General features: G+C 44.4%; 1 protein-coding gene across 4 annotated transcripts in view; it reads left to right on the forward strand.

Annotated features, from left to right (window-relative positions):
• The window catches only part of raly (RALY heterogeneous nuclear ribonucleoprotein), a 74,750-nt gene extending 50,521 nt beyond the window's left edge, over nucleotides 1-24,229 (forward strand). For all 4 annotated transcript variants that reach the window (XM_069888176.1, XM_069888175.1, XM_069888177.1 and 1 more), the window contains exons 5-9: nucleotides 292-452; nucleotides 3,443-3,556; nucleotides 7,530-7,693; nucleotides 14,848-14,892; nucleotides 23,815-24,229. In XM_069888176.1, the coding sequence (XP_069744277.1) occupies nucleotides 292-452; nucleotides 3,443-3,556; nucleotides 7,530-7,693; nucleotides 14,848-14,889 (481 nt within the window). In that variant the 3' untranslated portion in view covers nucleotides 14,890-14,892; nucleotides 23,815-24,229. The remainder of the gene's footprint in view (nucleotides 1-291; nucleotides 453-3,442; nucleotides 3,557-7,529; nucleotides 7,694-14,847; nucleotides 14,893-23,814) is intronic.
• Nucleotides 24,230-24,511: the final 282 nt, after the last annotated feature.

Below are 24,511 nucleotides of genomic sequence, written 5' to 3' on the forward strand. Positions count from 1 at the left end.
TGATTCATCTATGAGGAGGTGGCATAGATCTGATGAGCTGATTGGTGTCCTTGTGTGTAGTCAGTTGATGAGCTGGATGGACTTGCCCTGACTTGGTCTGTGCAGGTTGATGTCCTGCTCTCACTGGGACTATTTCTCCACTCTTTGATGTGGCTCCCTTCTCTGCCCATTTCAGCAGGCACACCCGTTTCCCCTCTACCTGTTTCCCTGGTCCTCTCTGCTGCCATCTCCACGTTGTGGATGTGTTTCAGGTCAGGAGCCATGTGTTAACTCTCCCTCTCTCCCTCGCAGGATGCACGAGTATTCGAGTCGGCCCTCGTTGATTCCCAGAGCCATCCCGGTGAAACGTCCTCGTGTGATTGTCCCTGTGCTCCGTCGGGGAAAGTCTGCAATCCCCCTGAAATTAATGTCACGCTCCACAACTGTGGCCAAAAACACCACAAAATTAAAGTGTGAGTTACTGGAATTACAGCACAGAGTAAGATCTGAACGGCTGGATGCCTTGGTTCAGCGAGAAGTGGGTCAGTGGAAGGATCTCCTGATCTGTATGATCCTGGGCCTGACCAAGGTAGCCATTCAGAGGTTCAGGCAACCTGATCAGCTTCCATCACTGTATTCCCAAGCCCCTGTAATGCCCAGCAGTCCCCTGCTATAGCTCACAGCACAGTGCAGAACCTCAACATTTTAGACCTTCTGGAACCATGAACAAGGTATCTGCTGCATTTGATAATCCCCACACCCAGAGTCTTGTCTGGGTTGGAACTTCTATCCTTGTGTTCAGTAGTGGGTTAAACATTGTTACATTCTTTACAGCATAGTGTAACTTTTTAATATTGAGATTTGTCAGTTCATTGATTACTGCAGCAGGGAATTATTGGATTTCTTTGTTTAGATGTTCTAACTTGCTGTAGTCACACAGGTGCACCCACTACAATAGTATACACTAAACTACACAATGTGCCAATATGGAGCAGGGGATAATGTTAAAGGATAGATAAATATTTGCAATTGCACTTCATGCAAAGAAAAGCAATGTTTCAGTTGTACAGACAGATCTTTCTGATGTATTTTATGGACGCTGAAAGACCGGCTGAGTTCCCCCAGCGTTTAGTGGATCTTTCAGTAGTCCTGGAGTAGTTTACGATCAGTGTATTTCAGGCAAGTTCGAGAGCCTGATAGCTGTTTGGGGGTGGGGAAAAGAAAACTGTTCTTGAACCTAGAGGGGCTGAACTTCAGGCTTCTGTCCCTTCTGCCAAAGGTGGCAGTGAGAAGAGGTGTGACCAGGGCAGTGGGGGTCCTTTATGATGTTGGCTGCCTTCTTGAGGCAGTGCTTGATGTTGATGTCTGCAGTGGATGGGAGATCAGGCCTCCAGATGGACTTGGCTATGTTTATAATTTTCTGCATTCCCATATACTCCAGTTTCCAAACTAGGCTGTGAGGCAGCCAGCCAGTAACTTCTACAGTATACAGTCAGTAGGCTGTGAAGGTTTGATAGAGTACTTGAAGATATCCCAAATCTCCTTAGACTTCTTCGAGAGTTGGTGTGCCTTCTTCCTGGGTCTGTGTCCGAAGGTATGCACCAGTGGTTTTCGACATTATTTCACCCACACTCCATCCATTACTCCCACTGTCCCAGGAAACCTGCCAACATATTAAAGGGCCCACCCCACCTATTTTCATTGGGCAGACATACATGAAGTTGAAAACATGAAACTTCAGACTCAAGAATAGTTTATTTTCTGCCATTATCAGATTTTTAAATGCCAGTGGAAAAGGCCTTACACCTCCAAATGGAGGACAAATTAAGTGGCAGGAAAAGTATTACCCATTAAAAGCAGTGTGTACGGCCATGTTTCTTCTCGTGTGGAGGCGCAATGAGGGGAAAGTGTAATGGTGGCGCACAAAGTGCCAACTAGCACATGCACAAATGAGGGAAATGTGACGGCAGCGCTCCCCCCACCCCTCTCAGAGAGTTTCTGACCCTGCATGTCCTCCATTTTGTTAAGTTTAAAATGGCCACCCTTACTCTGACTCATGAGCCCCTTTTCCACTGGCATCCCAGTTAATTGGCTGTGCAGTGTCCGGGGATAGGGAGCCGTTCGTGCTGTTTCCACTGAGCCACTTCTAACTGGGACAGTGACTGCTTTTCCACTGAACACAACTCATCCCTGGGGATTGGAGTGTTCTACCTTCAATTGAAAACAGGTTACTTTCTGCTCTCCTTTTTCCAGTGGATTAATCTGGGGATGTGAATAGGGGTAGAGGCCATCAATCCCTGGCGTGAAATTATATCATTTGATGCCAGCATATTGACTGTTTTCCACTGGTCCCTGTCCCAGTTAATTCCCTGTTAATTACTGGGACAATGTGCCAGTGAAAAAGGGGCTTGTAACTCACTGTAACACTGCACCCAGCACTCCTTGTCTCACTGTAACACCACACCCTACACTCTGTGACTCACTAGGCCTTTTCAAACTGCCATGTAAAATGGGGTTAACCTGGCAATTTGCACGATTAGTAACCCAGGTACATGGTGATTTGAAAGGGTCCAACCTCAGGTGGTCAGGGAACCAAGTAAAACTTACCCAGGCACCCTGCTCTGGCGATTTGAAAGGAGAAATGGCTGATCCAGTTTCTGTGGTGATATCATCATGTGTGTCACAGGGAAACTCCTGGCTGAAGTGTGGCTGGTGCACTCAGGGTGGGGAATGAGGTCGTTGGTGCGATCGGAAGAGGAGAGTGGTCGCTGCTGCAATCGGTGGGGGGGGGGGAGGGGTGGAGGAGTGGTTGCTGCCACAATTGGTGGGAGAATGGGGAGCAGCAACGTGTCACTGCTGCGAATGCCGCTCTAAATGCCGTTCCAGTTCATGGCAACGGCTCAATGCGGGAGTGCCACTGGAACCGTTCTGGTGGGAGGGAAGAAGTGGGCAAGCAAACGAGTGATGGATGGGGGAGTGGGTTAACTTACTCCTGTGAGTGCATAGTACGTCATCGGTTGGGGGCAGGACCCCCCCCTAAATTGCCGGGGATGGCAAATTCCTGGGAATTTGGACCACAGTGTGAAAGGCCTGGCAAGTCCTGCATTCCCAGGAATTTCACCGGGTTCAAGTAGGGTCACTGCTCGACTAGCAGTGTGAAAAGGCCTACTGTAACACCGCTCCCTGCACTTCTATTTTTATAATTGCACTACTTGCTGAACTTGTTTATGAAACACAAAACAAAGCTTTGCACTACCACAACAATAAACAATTTAATTCAATACTTACTACAGCCTTCTATGACCAAGTGCACTTTCCACCAGTAGTTGAGAAATTCTGGTCTACAATGTCAAAGCTTTGAGAATCATTTGGGAGAAAAGGTTCTTTTGGTGGGGAGGGGAGTTTTCTGCGGGCTGTTGCTTCCTCTTGAGATGTCAATAACCCAATCCCCCTCTCTCTGTAGTAAAATCCAATGAACTGCAACGGATTAAACTTGAACTCACACAGATCAAATCCAACATTGATTCACTTCTCGGGAGGCTGGAGGAGATTGCAAAGGACAAAATTGGTCATCCAGGTGGGTGAATCCATGCACAGCTTCACTTATTACCCTTTGCCCATGAAGTAGACTTGACATCAATGCACCTGCCACAACTAAAACTGCCCAGAAAAAGGACCGTTGGTGGATTGTATTCTATCCGTAAGCCTTTAACTCAAAAGGATTTCCACTTTTTTAGAGATATTCACCTTCAAAGAGATTTCTAAAGCCAAAGACGTGAATGTTCCCAATATTTCCATAAATCACAGAAGTGGGCCATTCAGCCCATCAAATCTCTGCTAAATGTCAGAATATTGTAATTTTCCCACATGATTTCTGCTGCAATTTCTCCCCACAATGGACCTCTGACTGATGCATCACTCTTAACTTTGTCTTGGTAACACTCTACTGTGCACTCTTTGACTTGCATTAACATCATACCCTGCATTTTTAGTTTTATTGTTGCACTATCTGCTGTACTTAAGCATGAGTTGATCTGTCTGGATAACACACAAAATATAGCCATACCTTGACTTTTGCCCAATGGAGTAATGTCTGATTGCTGATACATCCGAGATCATCATAAGGGTTTAATACTATTATTACCTCTGTGTGTATATTTTTATAGGTACTGTACAATATATTTTATCCATGGTATTTAGACATGTTTATGTACAATATAGAGGTTTAGGTAAATATGTATGTATGTCATAGTATCTTGCGTTGTACAGTATATTTCACCTATAATGGTCGACTTGTACCCAAATTGATTTGGATCCCCACTTCCAGAACAACCCCGACGCAAGTCGGTGCATGGCTGTACTGTTTCTCATTGTATCTCAGCACACGTACCACCCAGACTGTACCACCCACCACCACACAGGTGGCAATTTTCAGTGTCCAATCAATTCACTAATCCTCTTGCCCAGAGGACTTGGGTTTAAGGTAATGGGAAATTTTTTTATTCACACAGCGAATGGACTGCTGGAGGAGCTGGTTGAAGCAGGATGATTGTAATGTTTAAGAAACATCTGGACAGGTACATGGACAGGATGGGTTTAGAATGATGCAGGAAGTTGGGACTAGTGTAGGTGGGGCATTTTTTGTCGACATGGGCAAGTTGGAGCGAAGGGCCTGTTTCCTTTTTGTGGGAGGAAACCCACGCGGTCACAGGGAGGACCTGTGGTGATGATTAAAACCAGATCATGGGTCTATGACTTGCAAGGTATATTAATTGCAGCCTCGTGGCTGAAGACTCTGTCAATAAGATTGCGGCTAAACTTTTCCCTCACTTTCTTGCGATTATTCCATATTCAGTGTCTCCCTTAATATCCAAAAGCCAAAGACCCATACGTGGGACTATGTGGGATCTTTTTGCCTGAGCCTTGCAATGGATCTTACAGAGGGGTTTTGATGTTGTTTAAAACTCCTTAGGTAATATTGAGTCTGGAGGATAGAAGTGCTCTCACTCCAAGCAAGTAGGGGCTTCTTGGATGAATTAAAATCAGAAGCTGCAGACACTGGAAGTGTGAAATAAACTCAGAAAAATGCTGGAAAATCTCGGCAGGACAGGGAGCATCTGTGGTGGGAGAAGCAATCAATGTTTTGGGGTTCCAACCCTTTGTCAGATCTGTGAAGGAGAGAGATACAAGTTGGTTTAAGTAGGAGTGAAGATGGGAGGGTGTATGGAACAAAAGGGAATGTCTGAGATAGGATGAGTCAGAATGGCTTAAGGCTGGCAGTTAGTGGCACTGAGGTGCTTGGAACCTGCGACTATTGATGCTGGTTCCTGAGGCAAAGGATAATCTGTTGGCAGCTAGGAGAAACTGGAAGGGACTCTGTGTCAGTTAGCATCCATGGAGAGAAATGGGCATTCATTGTGGGGAGGGGAGATTTTAAACTTAAAAAGGAAGGTGAGGAGAGGGCTGGGGAGGGATTGGGAGGCTATAGGATAATGGACGTGAAGGTAGGTAAAATGGAGAGACAGGTGGGGGAGCAAACCGAAGGGGTGGAGTGTTTGAGAGAAAAGGGAGTATGGAAGAGATGGAAACAGTGGCACAGGAAGAGAGAGGATCACCTGAAAGTGTTCATGCTTTTGGGGTTTTGGCTATCCAGGGAAACAAGACCATAAAACATAGGAGCAGAAATAGGCCATTTGGTCCATTGAGTCTTCCCCATCATTTAATCAGGAGCTGATCCATCTTCCTTTTTAGTCCCACAGCCCAGCCTTCTCCCTATAACCCTTGATGCCCTGGCCTGGCTAATCAAAAATTTATTGCCATCTTCCTTAAATGCACCCAATGACTTGGCCTCGACAACCACCCTCTGGTGAAATAAATTCCTTCACATCTCTGTTCTAAGCTGATGCCATTCAATCCTGAAGTTGTGCCCTCTTGTCCTAGACTCTCTTACCAGGGGAAACAACCTTTCTACATCTACTCTGTCCGTGCCTTTCAACATTCAAAATGTTTCAATGAACTCCCCCTCATTCTCCTAAATTCTAACAAGTAGAAGACAAGAGCCTTCAAATACTCCTCATATGATAACCCTTTCCTTCCTGGAATCATCTTTGTGAACCTCCTCTGATGTATCAGCACATCCTTTCTTAAATGAGGAGCCCAGAAATGCTCACAATATTCCAAGTGATGTGGTGTTCCACAAGTTCATATGTGGCTTCAGACAGACAGGTCAGTGTGGGAATGGCTGACGGGAGTAAAGGTTGGCAGTGGAAGGTCCTGCCATCTTGGTGGATGGTGGACAGACAGGCAATGGGGAGACGGTAACTGGGGGTGCGGGTGGGAATGCTCATTGGAATTAATAAACCTGGGTAAAGATAGCATGGCATGGGTGACCTGGAGTTGGAAATTCACTGTTCTTCCAATAGGGCTGATAGCCACCCACATGGAACATCTGTCTTGGTCCTCTGGTTTGTGTGGTAACTTTCCCAAGGCAGCGAAGACTGAGGAAGAATAGAGCGGTAGGGATAGGAGTAGGAGTCATCTGTCTGGCCTGTGAAGCCTACTCTGCCAGACAATAAGATAATGTTTGACCTGACTGTGGACTTAGCTTGATGTACCCACGCATTTCCCCATAACCTTTAATCCCTCTGCTGTTCAAAACTCTGTCCTAAGTATTTCCAGTCAGGCAGCCTCTACTGCTTCCTAGGGCAGAGAACAGGGAAGTGATTGGAATGCCTATTAAGGTTCTCTGTTAGTGTAACCATGCTTTTGTCATAGATTACAGTACAAATCCGATTATCCAAAATCCTCAGTTATCTGAAAATTTTTTTGAGCCGAACTGACTTCACGGGTTGAAGGAATTTTTGGAAAAATCTTTGAGTAGAATTTCAAGTTTTTGTTGTTGGATTTATCTCATTTTGTTCAGGTTGATTTTTTTTTGGTGAGATTTAAATGCTTTAAACGCCTTCCCTTATTGTTTGTTGTTATGTTACAAGTGATTTGCTGTTGCTACTGGGCTTTTTTTTAAAAAATGATCACTTATCGAAAAATATCATTTATCTGAAATAAGTCAGATCCCAACCATTTCGGATATTCGGAGTTGTACTGTATATTTTTATTTTTTTAATCATTGTTCCTCTGATAATTTCCAGCAAATCGTGCTGCTTAAACCCTGCCTATTTCTTACCCACCATCCCACATACAGACCTCCCTCTCTGCTCTCTCTGGACCTATTCATCTCATTTAGATTGCAAAATGTTTTATTTTTGTCTCCAGCATTCCAAGTTTTGGAGAAAGATTATTGACCTGAAACAGGAGCTCTGATCGTCTCTCCATAGATGCTGCCTGACCTACTGAATGTTTTCCATTGATACAATAATGATGGTTACGGACCAAAAGCAGGCAAATGGGACTAGCCTAGAATGCCAAATTGGTCAACAGGGATGTTGGACCGAAGGAGCTGTTCTCATCAGTTACATGGTGCCTTGAGGTGTGGGCATTGCTGTGCAGGAGACCCATTCCCTCTTTTTATCTGAGTTTGCATCTTTCTTCAGAAGCCAGGAAGAAGAACAATGAGGGAAGGACTGAGTTGTCTCATGGAGATTCTGCTTCAGAAACAGCTGAGACAGCGACAGAGGAGGCATTTGAGGTTTATGAGCCTGATGCCGCCCTAGAATCGGGTGAAGCAGTGGAAGACCATGACTGCGAGGATGAAACGGTAAGCACAGCAAGAGGGTCGACAACGAGAAACGTGCTGGCGGCAGTCGGGGTTGGAGCAGGAAACCTCACTGATGGCTTTGTCCATATTTCCTGTTGTCTTAGAGGGTTCACATTGGTACTTCGAGCCTGTACTGGCCCACAGAACAATCTCCTTCCCCATTCATTTTCCCAGCAACTGATTTTCCCCACATTCTCATTAACTCCCACGTTCATGCACTTCATCCACTAACCTGTGCCCCTCTGGGATATGGGAGGAAACCAATGGACCCAGGGGAAATCTACATGACCACAGGGAGAACTGAAATGAATTGTTTACAGTCATGTATACTGAGATAGAGGGGAAAACTTTCTTTTGCATGCTATCCAAGCAAGACTACCCATACTTAATTCCAGCAGGTACTTCTATTTTTTTAAATTTTAGACATACAGCATGGTAACAGGCCCTTCTGGCCCATGAGCCCATGCCACCCAAATGCACCCACATGACCAATTAACCTACTAACCCCATACATCTTTGAAAGGTGGGAGGGAACCGGAGAATCCAGAGGAAGCCCACGCAGATGCGGGGAGAACGTACATACTAATTACAGACAGTGCTGGATTTGAACACAGGTCACTGGTGCTGTAATATCATTGCACTAATTGCTGTGTTGACCGTGACACTCAACAATAAAATGAGTGCAGGATATAATGTTCCAGTGGGAGGTGCAGATAAAGAGTGCAGAGACATCATTTTTTACCAGTATGAGGAGCCTGTTAACAGCAGGAAAGAAACTGTCCTTGAATCTAAAGGGTCATGTTTTTAAGCCTGAAAAATCCACCCAGACAGTGCCGGATGCCAGGATCAAATCTGGGTCACTGGAGCTGTCAGGCTGATACTGTGCTGGCTGCGCTGGCAGCTGCTGTGCCGCTGCTCCTGGTCTGACTTTGTTTTCGGCACAACATTGGTCACTGTCGGGGGAGAGAGGATTTCAAAACCGAAGCCCTCGTCCCATCTCTGAGATCTGAGGCTCCTGTGCGAGTCAGCACCCCTCGATCGTGATTAGGGTTGGGCTGCTGTTGGGACCCCATGAAGACATGGAGAATCCTTCCCACCAATATTTAAGCTCGTCACCAAAATGAAAGGGCTGATAGAGAAGCACAGGAACCTTGGGCAAACAATGAGAAGCTGAAGGGACTCAGCAGATAATGCAGCACCCATGTAAAGAAATGGCCCCAATAAAGGGTCCCAACCTGCTAAGTCCCTCCAACTTTGGCTAAAGAGCAGATAAAATGGTCATTTGTCTCCGAGTTCTTTGGCAAGAAGGAGGGGTATGTTCCCTATAATACAGCAATGTTTGGAGGCACCTTGTGAAGACACTTGAAATACAAACTGTTTTCTCTTGTCTTTTAGATTATGTAGACCAGCCATTCTCAACGGAGGGAGGGGGGGGTGGGTGGCACAGCACATTTAAGTTTTCTTTACCCCTCTCATCACAATTTTTTTTGTATTTTATATAGTCTGTAGGAAAGAAGTATGGGAGAAACCAAACCTTGATAGTTTCACAGGGAAGGGGGCCCATAAAAGTTGAGCAGAGCCTGAAGGGGGCCATAGCCAAATTAATGTTGAGAATGGCTGTGACACCGATTGGTCGAACCTGATCCACAAAAGGACAGATGGTTGAACACACAAATTCATTGCTTGGTGAAATCCATAAAAAGCTGAGGATGGGGAAACCTTGTCATTTGTTCTCTTTAATGTTGGGGTACCTAACATCACCACCAGAGGGTGCGGAAGGGCTGTTCCACTGTGAAATAAACACTCACTGATATCCTTAACCAGACTAATTACTATTTTAAAACTTAGGCATGCAGCACAGTAACAGGCGCTTTTGGCCCATGAGCCCGTGCCACCCAATTCTCTTACAACCCAGATACTTTTTTTGAAGGGTGGGAGGAAACCAGAGCACCTGGAGGAAACCGATGTAGACACGGGGAGAGCTTACAAAGTCCTTACAGAAAGCTCCAGATTCAAACCCAAGTTGCTGGTGCCGTAACAGCATTGCACTAACCGTGTTTGTTGGAAGTGAGCCTATGGCGTAGGAAGGCTTTTGAAGATCAGTTGTAGAATTTTACTGGTGGACACTTGTCAGTTGCATGTTTAATTTCGTTCTGTTTTGACTAGAGAAACTTGTTATGTACAGCTCCCAATGTCCTCGTGGAACTGACCCTTTTCTGATTCTGAGCCATGTGGAACCCACTCTGGGGCACATTGAGTTCCTTACCCATCCACCAAGATGTCAAAATCAGGAACATGCTTTGGGAATCACCCAGGGGGCATTAACAAAGTGATTGAGACCAGCATCTAGACATCCAGAGAAGCAACTCCTCCTTGGATTCTTCTTCATGCCATTCCACCCTTCCTTCCTCCAGCTCTCCACCCCCTTTCCTTCCTTCCTCCAATCAGAGAGCACCTTTCTCTGCCCTCTCCACCTTCCCCATCACCTCTCCACTCCTTCCCCCTCTCATCTGCATCCACCTAGAGATCGGGTGAACGCAGAGTCAGAAAATCAAGAACAAGAAGGCACATGGTTCAGATGAGGGATGGGGGTGGGGGGGAAATGAGATTTAACAGTGACCTGAGGGGTAACCTTTTTGCACAGAGGATGGTGGGTGTAGGAAACAGGCTGCCGGAGGAAGAGGTTGAAGCGGGTACTATTGCAACACTTAAGAAACATTTGGTTACATGGATAGCTTGAGTTTAGAGGGATATGGGCCAAATGTAGGCAGGTGGGACTAGTGCAGGTGGGGCATTTTTGGTCAGCATGGACAGGGTGGGCCAAAGGACCTGTTTCTATGCCTTGTGATTCGATGACTCCATAATTACCTTTCCTGTCACCCATCCACTCCAGGGACAACTCACAGCAGCCAATTAACCTTGCTGGAATATTTTTATGGTGCAGAGGGAAACTGAAATCCAGTGGTTACAGGGAAAAACAGTATCGACCCAAGGTCAGGATTGAAACCACCCCCCCCCCCCACCTCCACCCAAGGTCAGGATTGAAACCCCCCCCTCCACCCAAGGTCAGGATTGAAATCCCCCCCCTCCACCCAAGGTCAGGATTGAAACCCCCCCCCTCCACCCAAGGTCAGGATTGAAACCCCCCCCCCTCCACCCAAGGTCAGGATTGAAACCCCCCCCCTCCACCCAAGGTCAGGATTGAAAACCCCTCCCCCTACTAAGGTCAGGATTGAAACCCAACCCCCCCGCCACCCCAGGGTCAGGATAGAAACCACAAGTTCCAGCAATCACGAGGCAGCAGCACTGTGCCAGGGATCCCACAGTCTCCTTATTCCCTTCAAGCACCCAGGTAGGACTTTCCTATGTTCAAAGACTTGGTGAGATGTAAGAAAGTATTTATCTGCTCCTGCCTCCACCAGCATTGTTTGATCTTGTACTCCCAGATATATTGTGGACATTGTTAATTACATTTTGCCTCAAGAAATTTTATCTGATGTGAAAATCTTTTCAACTGGGCTCTTTGCGTTCAAACTGTATTGATTCAGAACATTATAAAATGTGGAACTGTCAGTGTTTTGTGCGCATTAATAAGAAACAGACGCTGTAGGGGGATGGGGTGACGGTTGGTTGGTAGTTATAGATTTATCTCAGGTTATCAATCATTTGTTCCATTAAGGCTTCCAACATCTAGATTAAAAATGACTTGTTTGTTTCACTCAACACATTAGATTGAGGGCTGCCCCTGCTGAGAGGAATACTTGGAGTTTTTTTTACTCGAGTTAACATTTTCAAGTTTTCCTTAAAAGGTCAAGGTCGGTCTTTCACTTTTTTTTGCTGAAGGCTTATTTTTGAGAGGGCTGAGAATAGTTTTGTGGGTGTGATTTGATCAACAGAGTTCCCAGGTCTGGATGTGAACTCTCCACAGTACTTGTGCGGACAATGTCCCATCTTCTCACTGAGGACACACTCCTTATGATCTGTGGTTCGACATACATGTTAAAGGAAAGGTTAAGATAGGGTCTGAACTATCATAAGGAAATGGATCAATATAACCTTGCACTCAACATTAGCAAAACCAAGGAACTGATCATAGACTTCAGCAGGAAGTCAGGAGAACATGATCTAGTCCCCTCATTGAGGGGTCAACAGTGGAGAGGGTTAAGAACTTCAAATTCCTGGGTGTCAACATCTACAAGGATTTGTCCTGGAGTCTCCATGTCGATGCAATCACAAAGAAGGCTCACCAGTGGCTTTACTTTTAGGGAGTTTGAGGAGATTTTAATGTCACCAAATACTCTCAAAAACTTTTACAGGTGTACCATGGAGAGCATTCTGGCTGGTTGCACTAATGTCTGGTATGAATGTGCCAACGCTCAGGACAGAAAAAAAAACTCTAGGGGGTTGTTAACTCAGCCAGCGACATCACAGGCACCAGTCATCACTTCATCGAGGACATCTACAAGAGACAGTGCTTTGAGAAAGCAGCCTCTATCCTTAAAGACCCCCACCACTCAGGTAATGTCCTCTTCAATCTGCTACCATTAGTGGGGGGGGGATATACAGGAGCCTGAAGATGAGCACTCAGTGGCACAAGGACAGTTTCTTCCCCTCTGCCAACAGATTCCTGAATGCACAATGACCCACAGGCACTGCCTCACTTTGTCTATTTCTTTTTCTTCCACTATTTTATTGATTTTTGAAATGTGATTTTTAAATAAATGTTTGCACTGCAATACTGCCACAAAATAATAAATTTTATGACATGTTCATGACAATGAATTCTGATTCATCTCATCACCATAAGATATAGGAGTAGAAGTAGGTCATTCAATCCTTTGAGACTGTTCCATCATTAGCTGATCCATTCTCCCACTACAAGACCATAAAATATAGGAGCAGAAGTAGATAGTTATGGAATAACCTGTCTTATTTTTCCCTCTACTATTGGGTGAGGGGTCAGACTGGTTCAGTGAGGAATGCAGAAGGGCATGCACAGTCCTGGTGATGCCTACCTGGTGTAGGTGAGGCTGCACAGTTGTGCAATGGACAGAGCTAGTCACTCCAACAACCAATGGGACTGAACTCTGTAGCTTCACTGTACCCAGTCCTGAGTGGAGGAGGGTCTCCATTCAGTTTCCGGGAAGAGGATGTCCCAAGCACCTCCCCTCCCTCTCTAATGAAAGGATCCCAGCGCACGAGGGGATGCTGCGTCCTGGCTTCCTCCTGAGATCCCTGCCATCACAACTGGTGGATGGTTCTATTGCCACATCGCAGGAAGGAAGTAGTGGCAATAGAGGGAATGCAGAAGAGTTTCCCCAGGATGACATGTGGAGCAGAGAACAGTAGTTATAGAGAAACATCAGCCGAATTTGTATGCACTGGGATCAAGATTGTGAAAGGCTGACCTTAAAGGGATTTATAAGGTTAAAAAGGGCAATGATCGGGTTCAGTTTCAGAGGCTTTTCCCCATGATATGGAAAGTCTAAAACTTGAGGGCATCAAGTTGAAGGTGAGAAGGGATCTGACGGGTAGGATTTTCATACAAGGGTGAAGGGGATATGGAACAAGTGCTAGAGGAAGAGGGTAATGGAGGTGGCTGCAATGACAATGTTTAAAAGGCTTTTGGCCATATACCTGGCTATGAGAGGGGAAATGCAGGTCCAATGCAGGCAAATGGGAGATAGGGATTATGGTTAGCATGGATGAGTAGGGCATATCTGGCTCAGTGACTTGGCCTTCAATTCACAGAACATGATGTCGAGAAACAGCTGAGAGGAATATGGAATCAGTTCACCTCCCAAAGAAGGAAACAGCCACATCTCCAGCCAACTTGTCCAATATGGTTACAGTACTGGGAAATTATCCAAGGATGCCCTGCTGTCAGAGAGCAGGTGAAGTCCCATCTGGCCAGTATCTCCACAATCAATCTGCTCTCAATTGTCAGCGAGGTGTCAACCGTTCTCTCACCAAAAACCTGACCAATCATTCTCCCCATCTGGCCACGGGTTCCAGAATTCACCACAGCCTGGGTGCACATGAGGAACAGAGAGCTGGTTCCTCAGCTGGCCTTTGGAATCAAAGCAACAGGTGTTGCATAAACTGGGGCTGGTAAAGGTGAAGTTAATGGCAATCAAGATGATTTTAGAGTCCTTTAGAGTCGTGTAATAATGTACAAAACTTGTCAACTTTTGCCTACCGTAAAGCTACATGGAGTCAGAATTTATTGTCATGACCATGTCACAAAATTTGTTTTATAGCAGCATTACAGGTGCAAATATTGCTACATTTAAAAGATAAATAAATTAATGCAAAAGAAGAAAAAGTGAGGTAGTGTCTGATTCATTGTCCATTCAGAAATCTGATGGCTGAGGGGAAGAAGCTGTTTTTGTAATGTTGGGTGTTCACCTTCAGGCTCCTGTACCCCGATGGTGGCAGTGTTAAGAGGGGTCTGGGTGGTGGGGGTCCTTCAGGATAGGGACTACTTTCTTATGACACCGCCTCTTGTAGATGCCCTCAATGAAGTGAAGACTGGTGCCCGTGATGTCGCAGGCCAAGTTTTATGGAGTTTTTTTCTTGTCCTGAGCAGTGGGACCAGACAGTGATGCAACTGGACAGAATGCTCTCCATGGTACACCTGAGGAAATTTGCAAGAGATTTTGGTAACATACCAAATCTCTTCAAACTCCTTATGGAGTATAACCAGGGAGGTGACACTGGCATAGTCAAGTACCCCCACCATTAGGAGAACCAAAAGAGAATCCCTTTGGAGACCCGGGGGTTCGTGGGGAGTTTTACCTCGCACAAGTGTCCATTATCTTACACCCGTGAATTCCTCACTCATTAACCTCCTCTGTCTGCAGCAGACAGTTGACGCAGCATGGAGGAACCTGGGGGTGTGGGGGGAGACCAGGCCACAGGTGCACATTCCAGCAGAGAGCACCAAGGTTTGGTTCAAACCCTGGCACCTAGAGCTGTGAGGCCATAGCACAGGCAGAGGGCATCCGACAAAACACCAACTCTTGGTCATTCAGCCCCAAGGCACAACTGCAGGAGTCACTCCAGGCAGGATCTCGCACCCACCACCTCAGCTGCTTTATCAATGACCTAATGACCTTTCATCATCACTTTAATTTATTTCCCTCTCTCTACAGGAGGCCAATCACAGAGCTGAGGCAGAAGCAACGTTACAATAGAAGGTATCTATTCTTTATTTTGTGTAATTTTTTTTTTTCTCCTGTGAATCTCAATCCACCAATGTGGTGTGTGGGGTTGTGGGACCCATCAAGCAACCCTCCTCCCTCCTGATATGTGTAAATAGTACTCTGCATGGTCAGGGAGTTGTGGAGGCCAGCATGGGAACAGGCCCAGATTTCAGATTTATTGTCAGAGTAAATACATGATATCACATATAAACCTGAGATTCTTTTCCCTGCTGGCAAGGTAGAATTACCACTTATCGGTAGTGCATTAAAAAAACTGATTCAATGTACAGATGTAAACAAATAAAGAAATGTAAACAAACTGTGCAAAACAGAGAGGAAAAAAAAATCAAAGAAATGCAAAAGTAAGAATCCTTAAATGATTGAGTTTGTTGTTGAGGAGTCTGATGGTGGAGGGGTAGCAGCTGTTCCTGAATCTGATGGTGCGAGTCTTGTGGCATCTATACCTCTTTCCTGATGGCAGCAGCAAGAACAAGGCATGAGCTGGGTGATGTGGATCCTTGAATATTGCTGCTGCTCTCTGGCAGCAGTGTTCCCTGTAGATGTTCTCGATGGTGGGAAGGGTTTTACCTTTTACATGACTTTTCACTCAGTGGTATTAGTGCCCCATTCCAGACTGTGATGCCGGTCAGCACACTTTCCACCACACATCTGTAGAAATTTGCCAAGGTTTCTGATGTCATGCCAAACCTACACAAACTTCCGAAGAAGTAGGGGCGCTAACCTGCTTTCTTCACGATGCCTTTCTGTGTTGGGTCCAGGAATGATCCTCTAAGATATGATTCCCAAGAACTTAAATTTGCTTTAGTCCCACTTATCTGCATTAGCCCCCAACTTTCCAATCCCCCATCCACATAGGTGTCCAAGTGTTTTGTAAAGGAAAAATACCTTCCTCAACTTGGCAGCTTGCTCCACATCGATCTGATTTTTATTAACGTCTTGTCCGAGGAAAGGTAGGTCTGAAGTTTGCAGATGAGGTGAAGGTTTGAGATGTTATGGATTGTGTAGCAGGTTGTTGTAGGTGACAATGGGATACAGAAAATGCAGAGTTGGGCAGAGAAATGGTGGACAGAGTCTTGTCCACAGACGCTTTCTACAAACCTCCTACTTTCAGTTACCTCAACTTACCTTATAAATGACACTTACCTTATTCTAATATAAATTCTAATATTTCCTTATTCTAATATATCCTAATTTCAAAGTTTCATCTTCCAAAGAGTGAGCTGCAATATCCCAAATTTTGATTTCTTTAATCCAACAAATCAAACTCTGTGGCTGTTACTTTATGTAGTTTTAATTCATTGATAAAATGGATAAACATTTTGCATAGGTTCGCCACAAGACTTTCATAATGGTGAATAACAAGGCATTTATTATATAATGATATAAAAGATGTATAGAGATATAAAATATAAATAAAGATACAAAAGCTTTTAAAGAGATACAAAAATTCAAAGAAAAATTTCTTATACTTATGCTTCCTTCACCTCTTGTAGAATGAAAGAGCAAGCATATTATGGGTGGATATTATGACATATTACATCATAGTCACTATGGTAACACTACAAACAATAGATCTCTTAAGGAGACAGGCACAAAATAAACTAAGAATCAAAAACACAGGATTTTAACCTTTACGCACCTCTTCACACCTTGTTCCCTGAAGGATTCTATTCCTTTCACTCAATTCCTCCACCTCTGTCACAGTTGCTCCCAGGATGAGGTCTTCCATTCCAGATCATCAAGCACCATCCTTCTTCAAAAAATGTGGCTTTCCCTCCAGTACTATCAACTCAGCCCTTGCCTGTATCTTTATTTCTTGCACATCTGCCCTGGCCCCCCTGCTCCAAGATGCAACAAAGACAGGATTCCCCTTATCCTCACCTTCCACCCCACCAACCTCTATATCCAATATGTCATTCTCTGCCATTTTCATCACTTTCTATGTGATCCCATGGCCAGGTATCTTCTGCACCCCTCCTACCAACTGCACCCTTGCCTCCAAAACCTATGTCCACAGAAAATACCTCACTTGCACCCACACCTCCTTACTCACCACCATTTGTGGCCCCAAATGATCCTTGCATGTGAAGCAAAGCTTCACTTGTGAATCTGCAGGGGTCACCTACATGGGAGAGGCTGGGCACAGACTAAGAGATTGCTTTGTTTGAGTACCTTGGCTCAGTCTGTTGAAAAAGTGGGGACCTCCCAGTGACCACCCATTTCAATTCTGCATCACATTCCCACACCAACATGTCTATTCGTAGTCTCATGCACTGCCAAACTAAGGCCACCCTCAAATTGGATGAACATATCTGGACATTCTCCAACCAGATGCCATTAACATTGACTCCTCTGGTTTCAGTTAGGCCCCTCCCTTGTCTCTCTGTCTGCCTCCTTTCCTCCATCTCCTCACTCCCTTCCCTCTCCCTTCAGAAAGTTATCCCCTCTCCTATCACTCCCCAGCTTTTATTTTCTGCCCCTCAGTTTCCATATGACATTGGAGTAAAATAGGTCATTCAGCCCTTTGAGTCCACTCCGCCATTCCATCATGAGCTGATTCATTCTCTCTCTCCGACCCGCTCCCAGCCTTCTCTCCGACCCGCTCCCAGCCTTCTCTCCGACCCGCTCCCAGCCTTCTCTCCGACCCGCTCCCAGCCTTCTCTCCGACCCGCTCCCAGCCTTCTCTCCGACCCGCTCCCAGCCTTCTCTCCGACCCGCTCCCAGCCTTCTCTCCGACCCGCTCCCAGCCTTCTCTCCGACCCGCTCCCAGCCTTCTCTCCGACCCGCTCCCAGCCTTCTCTCCGACCCGCTCCCAGCCTTCTCTCCGACCCGCTCCCAGCCTTCTCTCCGACCCGCTCCCAGCCTTCTCTCCGACCCGCTCCCAGCCTTCTCTCCGACCCGCTCCCAGCCTTCTCTCCGACCCGCTCCCAGCCTTCTCTCCGACCCGCTCCCAGCCTTCTCTCCGACCCGCTCCCAGCCTTCTCTCCGACCCGCTCCCAGCCTTCTCTCCGACCCGCTCCCAGCCTTCTCTCCGACCCGCTCCCAGCCTTCTCTCCGACCCGCTCCCAGCCTTCTCTCCGACCCGCTCCCAGCCTTCTCTCCGACCCGCTCCCAGCCTTCTCTCCGACCCGCTCCCAGCCTTCTCTCCGACCCGCTCCCAGCCTTCTCTCCGACCCGCTCCCAGCCTTCTCTCCGACCCGCTCCCAGCCTTCTCTCCGACCCGCTCCCAGCCTTCTCTCCGACCCGCTCCCAGCCTTCTCTCCGACCCGCTCCCAGCCTTCTCTCCGACCCGCTCCCAGCCTTCTCTCCGACCCGCTCCCAGCCTTCTCTCCGACCCGCTCCCAGCCTTCTCTCCGACCCGCTCCCAGCCTTCTCTCCGACCCGCTCCCAGCCTTCTCTCCGACCCGCTCCCAGCCTTCTCTCCGACCCGCTCCCAGCCTTCTCTCCATTACCTTTGATACCTTTTTTGAATATTTTATTTTTCATTTTCCATAAATAAAAAAAGAAACATCACACATTTCTTCAATATATACAAATATCCACCAAATTATTACAAACATGCGATGTTTCCCTCTCCCTCTCCCTCTCCCATCTCCCCCATAAAGAAAAACACCAGAAAGGAAAAATTGAAACCAACCACTGTTCCAGCATTTTATGATCGGACTGGCCACAACATCAAAAAAACCTAAATGTGTTGTTGGTACTTTCAGTGGACATCTGGAGAAGCAGTGGAGCCACTCATTTATATAATTTCTTTATCAATCCACCTGCTGATATTTTCGTCAGGGTGCGGCTACAATTGTGCACCCATGAGTGTCATATATGGTTGCCATAGTCTGACAAAGGACAGCTGTGCAACTCTATAGTCCACCTACTGATAAGGAGAGGGGAGTCAGACTTCCACGTCATTGCTATACATTTTTTTTACTATGGAAAAATCAACTAATAAGAATTGAATTTTGGAATTTAGATACTTTATAGCTTATGTCCATAAGGTTCCCCAAAATATAAAAAGTTGGGTCTGGTGGGAAGGTTACTCTCATTATCTTGGTTACTATATTAACTAAATCCTGACAAAATGAGCCCAATTTTACACAGGACCAAGTTGCGTGAACAAATGTTCTCACCTCCACCCCACACCTAAAGCACATCTCCGACACCTCTGGTTTCACCTTATGGATCTTTTGTGGTGTGAGGTAGAGCTGATGCAAGAAGTTGTATTATATCTATATCTAGAATTAATCACTGCTGTCACACTGTTTTGACACCAGTCCAACCAGCATCTCTCACTAATTGTAATGCTCAAATCCAACTCCCATGATCTGTGTAACCCATCCCTGGGGCTCTCACGTTGGAACTACAGAGTACATTCTCAAAATAAATTTAGGTGCATGTTGCAGCATTCCCTCTACCTTGTTAGGTGTAGGCGGGATCATGATGGGACCTCACCGATCCCTTAGGAATAATCGTAACTGGAGTTGACGCTCAAAGGTCCCATAAGACAAATTGGTATTTACCTTTTAGCTGCTTGAAGGATATAAGCTGCCTTTCTTTCTTTTTAAAATATTTTTATTGAGTTATAAATGTAAGCATACATAATAAAAAAACAATTACATAATGAATCAATTGTATAAAAGTAAATACATGAGAGTAAAAAGGGTAAATAAGTAAATATGCATAATTACTTATAATTGCTCCATCTAGTAATAAGCATAATGTATGCAATCATGTCAGACCCATATATTAAAATAATAAAGATTTAAGAAAAAAAGAAAAAAAACTAAAAACTAATGGACTAACACTAAACGAATTGAAGAGAAAAAATCAATAATGATGTGGAGTCACTGGTGACCCCCAGAGGACAGACAAAGAATTACCAGAACATATAATAATTATTGATTCTTCCAATTATAAAAAAAATTCTAAGAATGGGCCCCATAATTTCATAAATTGAAACTTCCCATCTTGAATATTAGATCTGATTTTCTCTAAACTTAAATAGGACATTACTTCATTTTACCACTGTGAATGAGTAGGGGGTGAATCTCCTTTCCATTTCAATAAAATAGTTCGTCTGGCTATCAATGTAGTAAAAGCCAAAACTTTTTCCTGAGATGCCAATAAAGGTGATAAAAACCAAGCAGAGCAATTAATGGGCAGGGTTCCAAGTTAATCATGAAAATTGTGGATAGAGTTTGAAAAATCTCTTTCCCAAATCTCTCTAAATTTGGGAATTCCCAGACATAAGAATCAAAGAGGCTTCAAAAATGTTGTATTTCTCACACAAAGCATGAATTTCAACATAAAAACAGTTTTAGGCATGCAAGTTCTGTGCACCACCTTAATGTAATAAGCATTGTCTTGCACAAAATGAGAGTAGGGAACCAATCTTTATCTGAAAATGTTGTATTCAAGTCTTTCCCAATCTCTTTTGATCCTAGCCATTGGGCCTGAATTTAAGTCCAGTAAATTATTGTAAATGCATGCAATTAATCCACTATGAAAATAAAATTGTATATTAAAAAACAGATCAAGAGTTTTAGAATTAGAAATTTGCAGAAAATCAAAAAGCTTGGACTGAACAAAATGCCTAATTTGTAAATATCTTTTTTTAAAAATGCCTATTGAACCTAAGAAATAGGAGCAGGAGTTGGCCAACCGGCCTGTTGAACCTGCTCTACCATCCAATAAAATCATGGCTGATCTGATCTTTGATTCAACTCCACCTACCTGTCCACCTCTACCCCATATCCCTTAATTTCTTTTTTTTATGTAAAAATATATCTAACTGAACCTTAAATATGTTTAATGAAGTAGCCTCAACTGCTTCCCTGGGCAGAGAATTCCATAGATTCACTACTCTCTGGGAAAACAGTTTTTCCTCATCTCCTTTTTAAATCTACTCCCCTGAATCTTGAGGTTTTCTCCCCAAGTTCTGGTCTTACCTACCAGGAAAAACCATTTTCCTGCCTCTATATATTATATATCACTTTCATAATTTTATGTTTCTATAAGATCTCCTCTCATTCTTCTGAATTTGAGTGAGTATAATCCCAGGCAATTTAGTCTCTCTTCGTAGATCAACCTCCTCTTCTCCGGGATCAACCTGGTGAACCTCCTTTGGACTGCCTCCAAGGCCAGTATATCCTTCCTCTAGTATGGAGGCCAGAACTGTACACAGTACTCCTGGTGCAGCCTCACCAGTACCTTGCACAGTTGCAGCATGACCTTTTGCTCTTGAATTCAATTCCTCTAGAGATGGCCAACATTTCATTTGCCTTCTTAATAACCTGTTGTACCTACAACCCAACCTTTTGCAATTCACATAAATACTGTCAAGTCCTTCTACACTACAGCATACTGCAGTCTTTCATCATTTAAATAATAATCTGCTCTTCTATTTTTCCTACCAAAGTGGATGACCTCTCATTTACTAATATTTTACTCCATCTGCCAGACCTTTGCCCACTCACCTAATTTAACTATATCCTTCTGCAGCCTCTCCACGTCCTCTGTACAATTTGTTTTTCCACTCAATTTAGTATCATCCACAAACTTGGCTACACTACACTCTGTCCCCTCTTCCAAATCATCAATGTAAATGGTGAACAGGACCTACTCCTGCAGCCCCCCACTTATCACTGTCTGCCAATCTGAAAAATACCCATTTATCCCAATCCTCTGCCTTCTGAAAGTTAATCAATCCTCAATCCATGCCAATATACTTCCCTGACTCCATTCATGTGTATCTTATTGATAAATCTCTTGAGTGGCACCTTATCAAACACCTTCTGGAAATCCAAATATACAACATCAACCTGTTCCCCTCTATCTACCGCACCAATATCCTCAAAGAACTCCAGCAAATTTGTCAAACAAGACCTGCCCTTTCTGTATCTATGCTGTGTCTGCCTGATGGAACCCCTTCGCTCTAAATGTCTCGCTATTTCATCCTTATTGACAGCTTCAAGTATTTTCCCGAACACATACATTAAGCTAACTGGCTGATAGTTACCCATCTTCTGTCTACATCCCTTTTTAAAAAGTGGTGTTAGATTTGCTGTCTTTCAATCTGCCGGGACCTGCCCATAATTCAGAGAATTTTGGTAAATGACTACCAACTCATTGACTAACTCTCACTATTTCCTTCAGTACCCTGGGATCTATTAGGACCAGGGAATTTGTCCACCTTCAGTCCCATTATTTTGCTTATCATTATCTCTTTTGTAACAATTATTTTATCGAGGCCCTCACCTCCCTATCACCACTCTTTGGCATGCTGGATTTGTCTTCCACCATGAAGACTGACACAAAATATCTGTTCAATGCCTTGCCATTTCCTCATTACTCAATATCAATTTCCCTTTCTAATCTTCCAAGGGACCTATGTTGACTCTAGCCACCCTCTTCTGTTTTATATATTTATTAAAAAATTTTGCTGTTTTTCTACTTTGTGGTAATTTACCTTCATAATCCTTCTTCCCTTTCCTTATTTCTAATTTAGTTGCCCTGTGTTGGCTTTTAAAGTTCTCCCAATCTTTCAGTTTCCCACTACTCTTGGCTACTTTGTAAACAAGCTTTTCATTTTATTCTTTCCTTTATTTCTTTAGTTAACTGAGGCTGACTCTTCCTCTCTTACAGCCTTCATTTTTGACAGGAATATATTTTTGATGAGCACTGTGAAAAATCTCTGAAAGTCCTGGAAAGATTAAATTTGGCTGATAATTATCCAAAAGAGGCAAAATGATTTTGAATAAAAATATCCTTGGAAATTTGAAAACCTTTTCTATGCCATTCCTTGAAACCTGCATCCAACAGAGACAGTTGAAAAAAATGGTTATCTATAATTGGGCTAGCCATTGAAAAACCATTAATTCCAAAGAATTTCCTAAACTGAGCCCAAATTCTCAATATATTTTTCATCAACAGATCATTTGTTAATTTGGAAAAGGAAGATCATAAAAAGGATCCTAATATTCCCAACATAGAGGTTTTTTTTTTTTTTGGTGAACTATAATCAATCTCTGCCTTAAATGCACCCAACAGCTTGGCCTCCACAATGTGTTATGTATGTAAATAAGAACTACATTTCCCAGCATGCAATGCATGCAGTTGGGCAGAAACCAAAAGTGGTATATGATGGGAGTTGTGGATGTTGTTGCGGGAAGTCGGTTGAAGCAGTTCAAGGAAAATAAAGTTGGTTAAACTTTATTTCTTCTTGAAAGACCAAACAAAACACACAGCTGCCCATGGTAGTAAATTCCAGAGTTTCACGACTCTGCATCACTTTAAATGAGCGCTGTTCAATCATGAAGTTGTGGCCTCCAGAATGAGAGACTGAATTCCAGTGTACTCAAGAGCATCGGAGCAGGAGGAATCAATAGTCACGGTTGATCTCTTCTGGGCCAAGTAGGGGGGAGTTCAACTTGGGAAGACACAGTATGGCAGGTGATCTCGTTGGCTGTTTTAAATTTCTAGAGCAACAGAATGACTAATTCAAGCTTAGACCATTGTGGGTTTCTGGAATCGTTGAATCAGGACTAAAGGGAGTGGGTCACAATTGAATGAGGATTTTTAGCAGCAAGTTTCATTGGATAAGGGATTCTGAGAGAAAGTGATCATTGGATGACAAATTCTGGGAGAGTTATCTTTGGACAAGAATTTCTGACGCTAAGTTACCATTGGATGGGGAATTCTGGGAGCAAATTACCTATGGGTGAGAAATTCTGGGAGAGTGATCATTAGAAAGAAATCAGAGCAAGGAGTAATTATTTATGTAACTTGTTTTTTTAGCTGTTTATGTAGAGCTTTTCCCATTGAATCCACCCTTCACACTGTTTAGTGAATGTTTGGCAGATTGCTTCCTGCATCAATTAGCTTCCTTTTTTTTTACAGATTGCGAACCCATGGTTCCCAACAGACAAGTAAAAGAGAGACCACTTGAAACTGTCTGAGGACCGTGTAGTGAATTCAATGAGAAACCACCCAAGGCTATTGCTATTTCAGCTCTGCCAGACCAGGAGGAAGAGGAGACATCTGTAAAACATTTGGGCATTCCTGTGTCACTGCAGCGATGATGGAAACCTGTGTGTGCCTCAGGAACTGCTGCAGGGAACACCACACACGAGGAGCAAAATGTTGGCCAGTTGCCAGCGTGACTCTGGGACACAAGATAGATGTCAGATTGATCATTCATTACTTTTATTCCCTTGACATGTACAAGTGCTGTTGTCAATCTCCATCATACCTGAGAATATTACACATCTGTATTAAATATCTGATGATGGAAATAAAAACCCACTTTCAATGACCTCTTGGTGTCAGGCTGGTGTCACTGTACCAATCCCATGCCCAGGTTCCTGTTGGTATGTTATGGGAGAGCTGCACTCAGCCCTGCATCCTGTTCCTTGCCAATAACCTCCTTGGATGCCACTCAATATTCAGCAACAGGCTGGAAATTTGAGGCCTGGATCCTTCAACTAACATGGAATTTAATGGGGACATGTGAGGTGTTGCACTTTGAGAGGACTAACCAAGGTAGGACATAAACGATAGGGCACTGAGGAGTGCGGTAGTACAGAGGGATCTGGGA

The sequence above is a fragment of the Narcine bancroftii genome, chromosome 6, assembly GCF_036971445.1.
Source record: "Narcine bancroftii isolate sNarBan1 chromosome 6, sNarBan1.hap1, whole genome shotgun sequence".
Classification (NCBI taxonomy): domain Eukaryota; kingdom Metazoa; phylum Chordata; class Chondrichthyes; order Torpediniformes; family Narcinidae; genus Narcine; species Narcine bancroftii.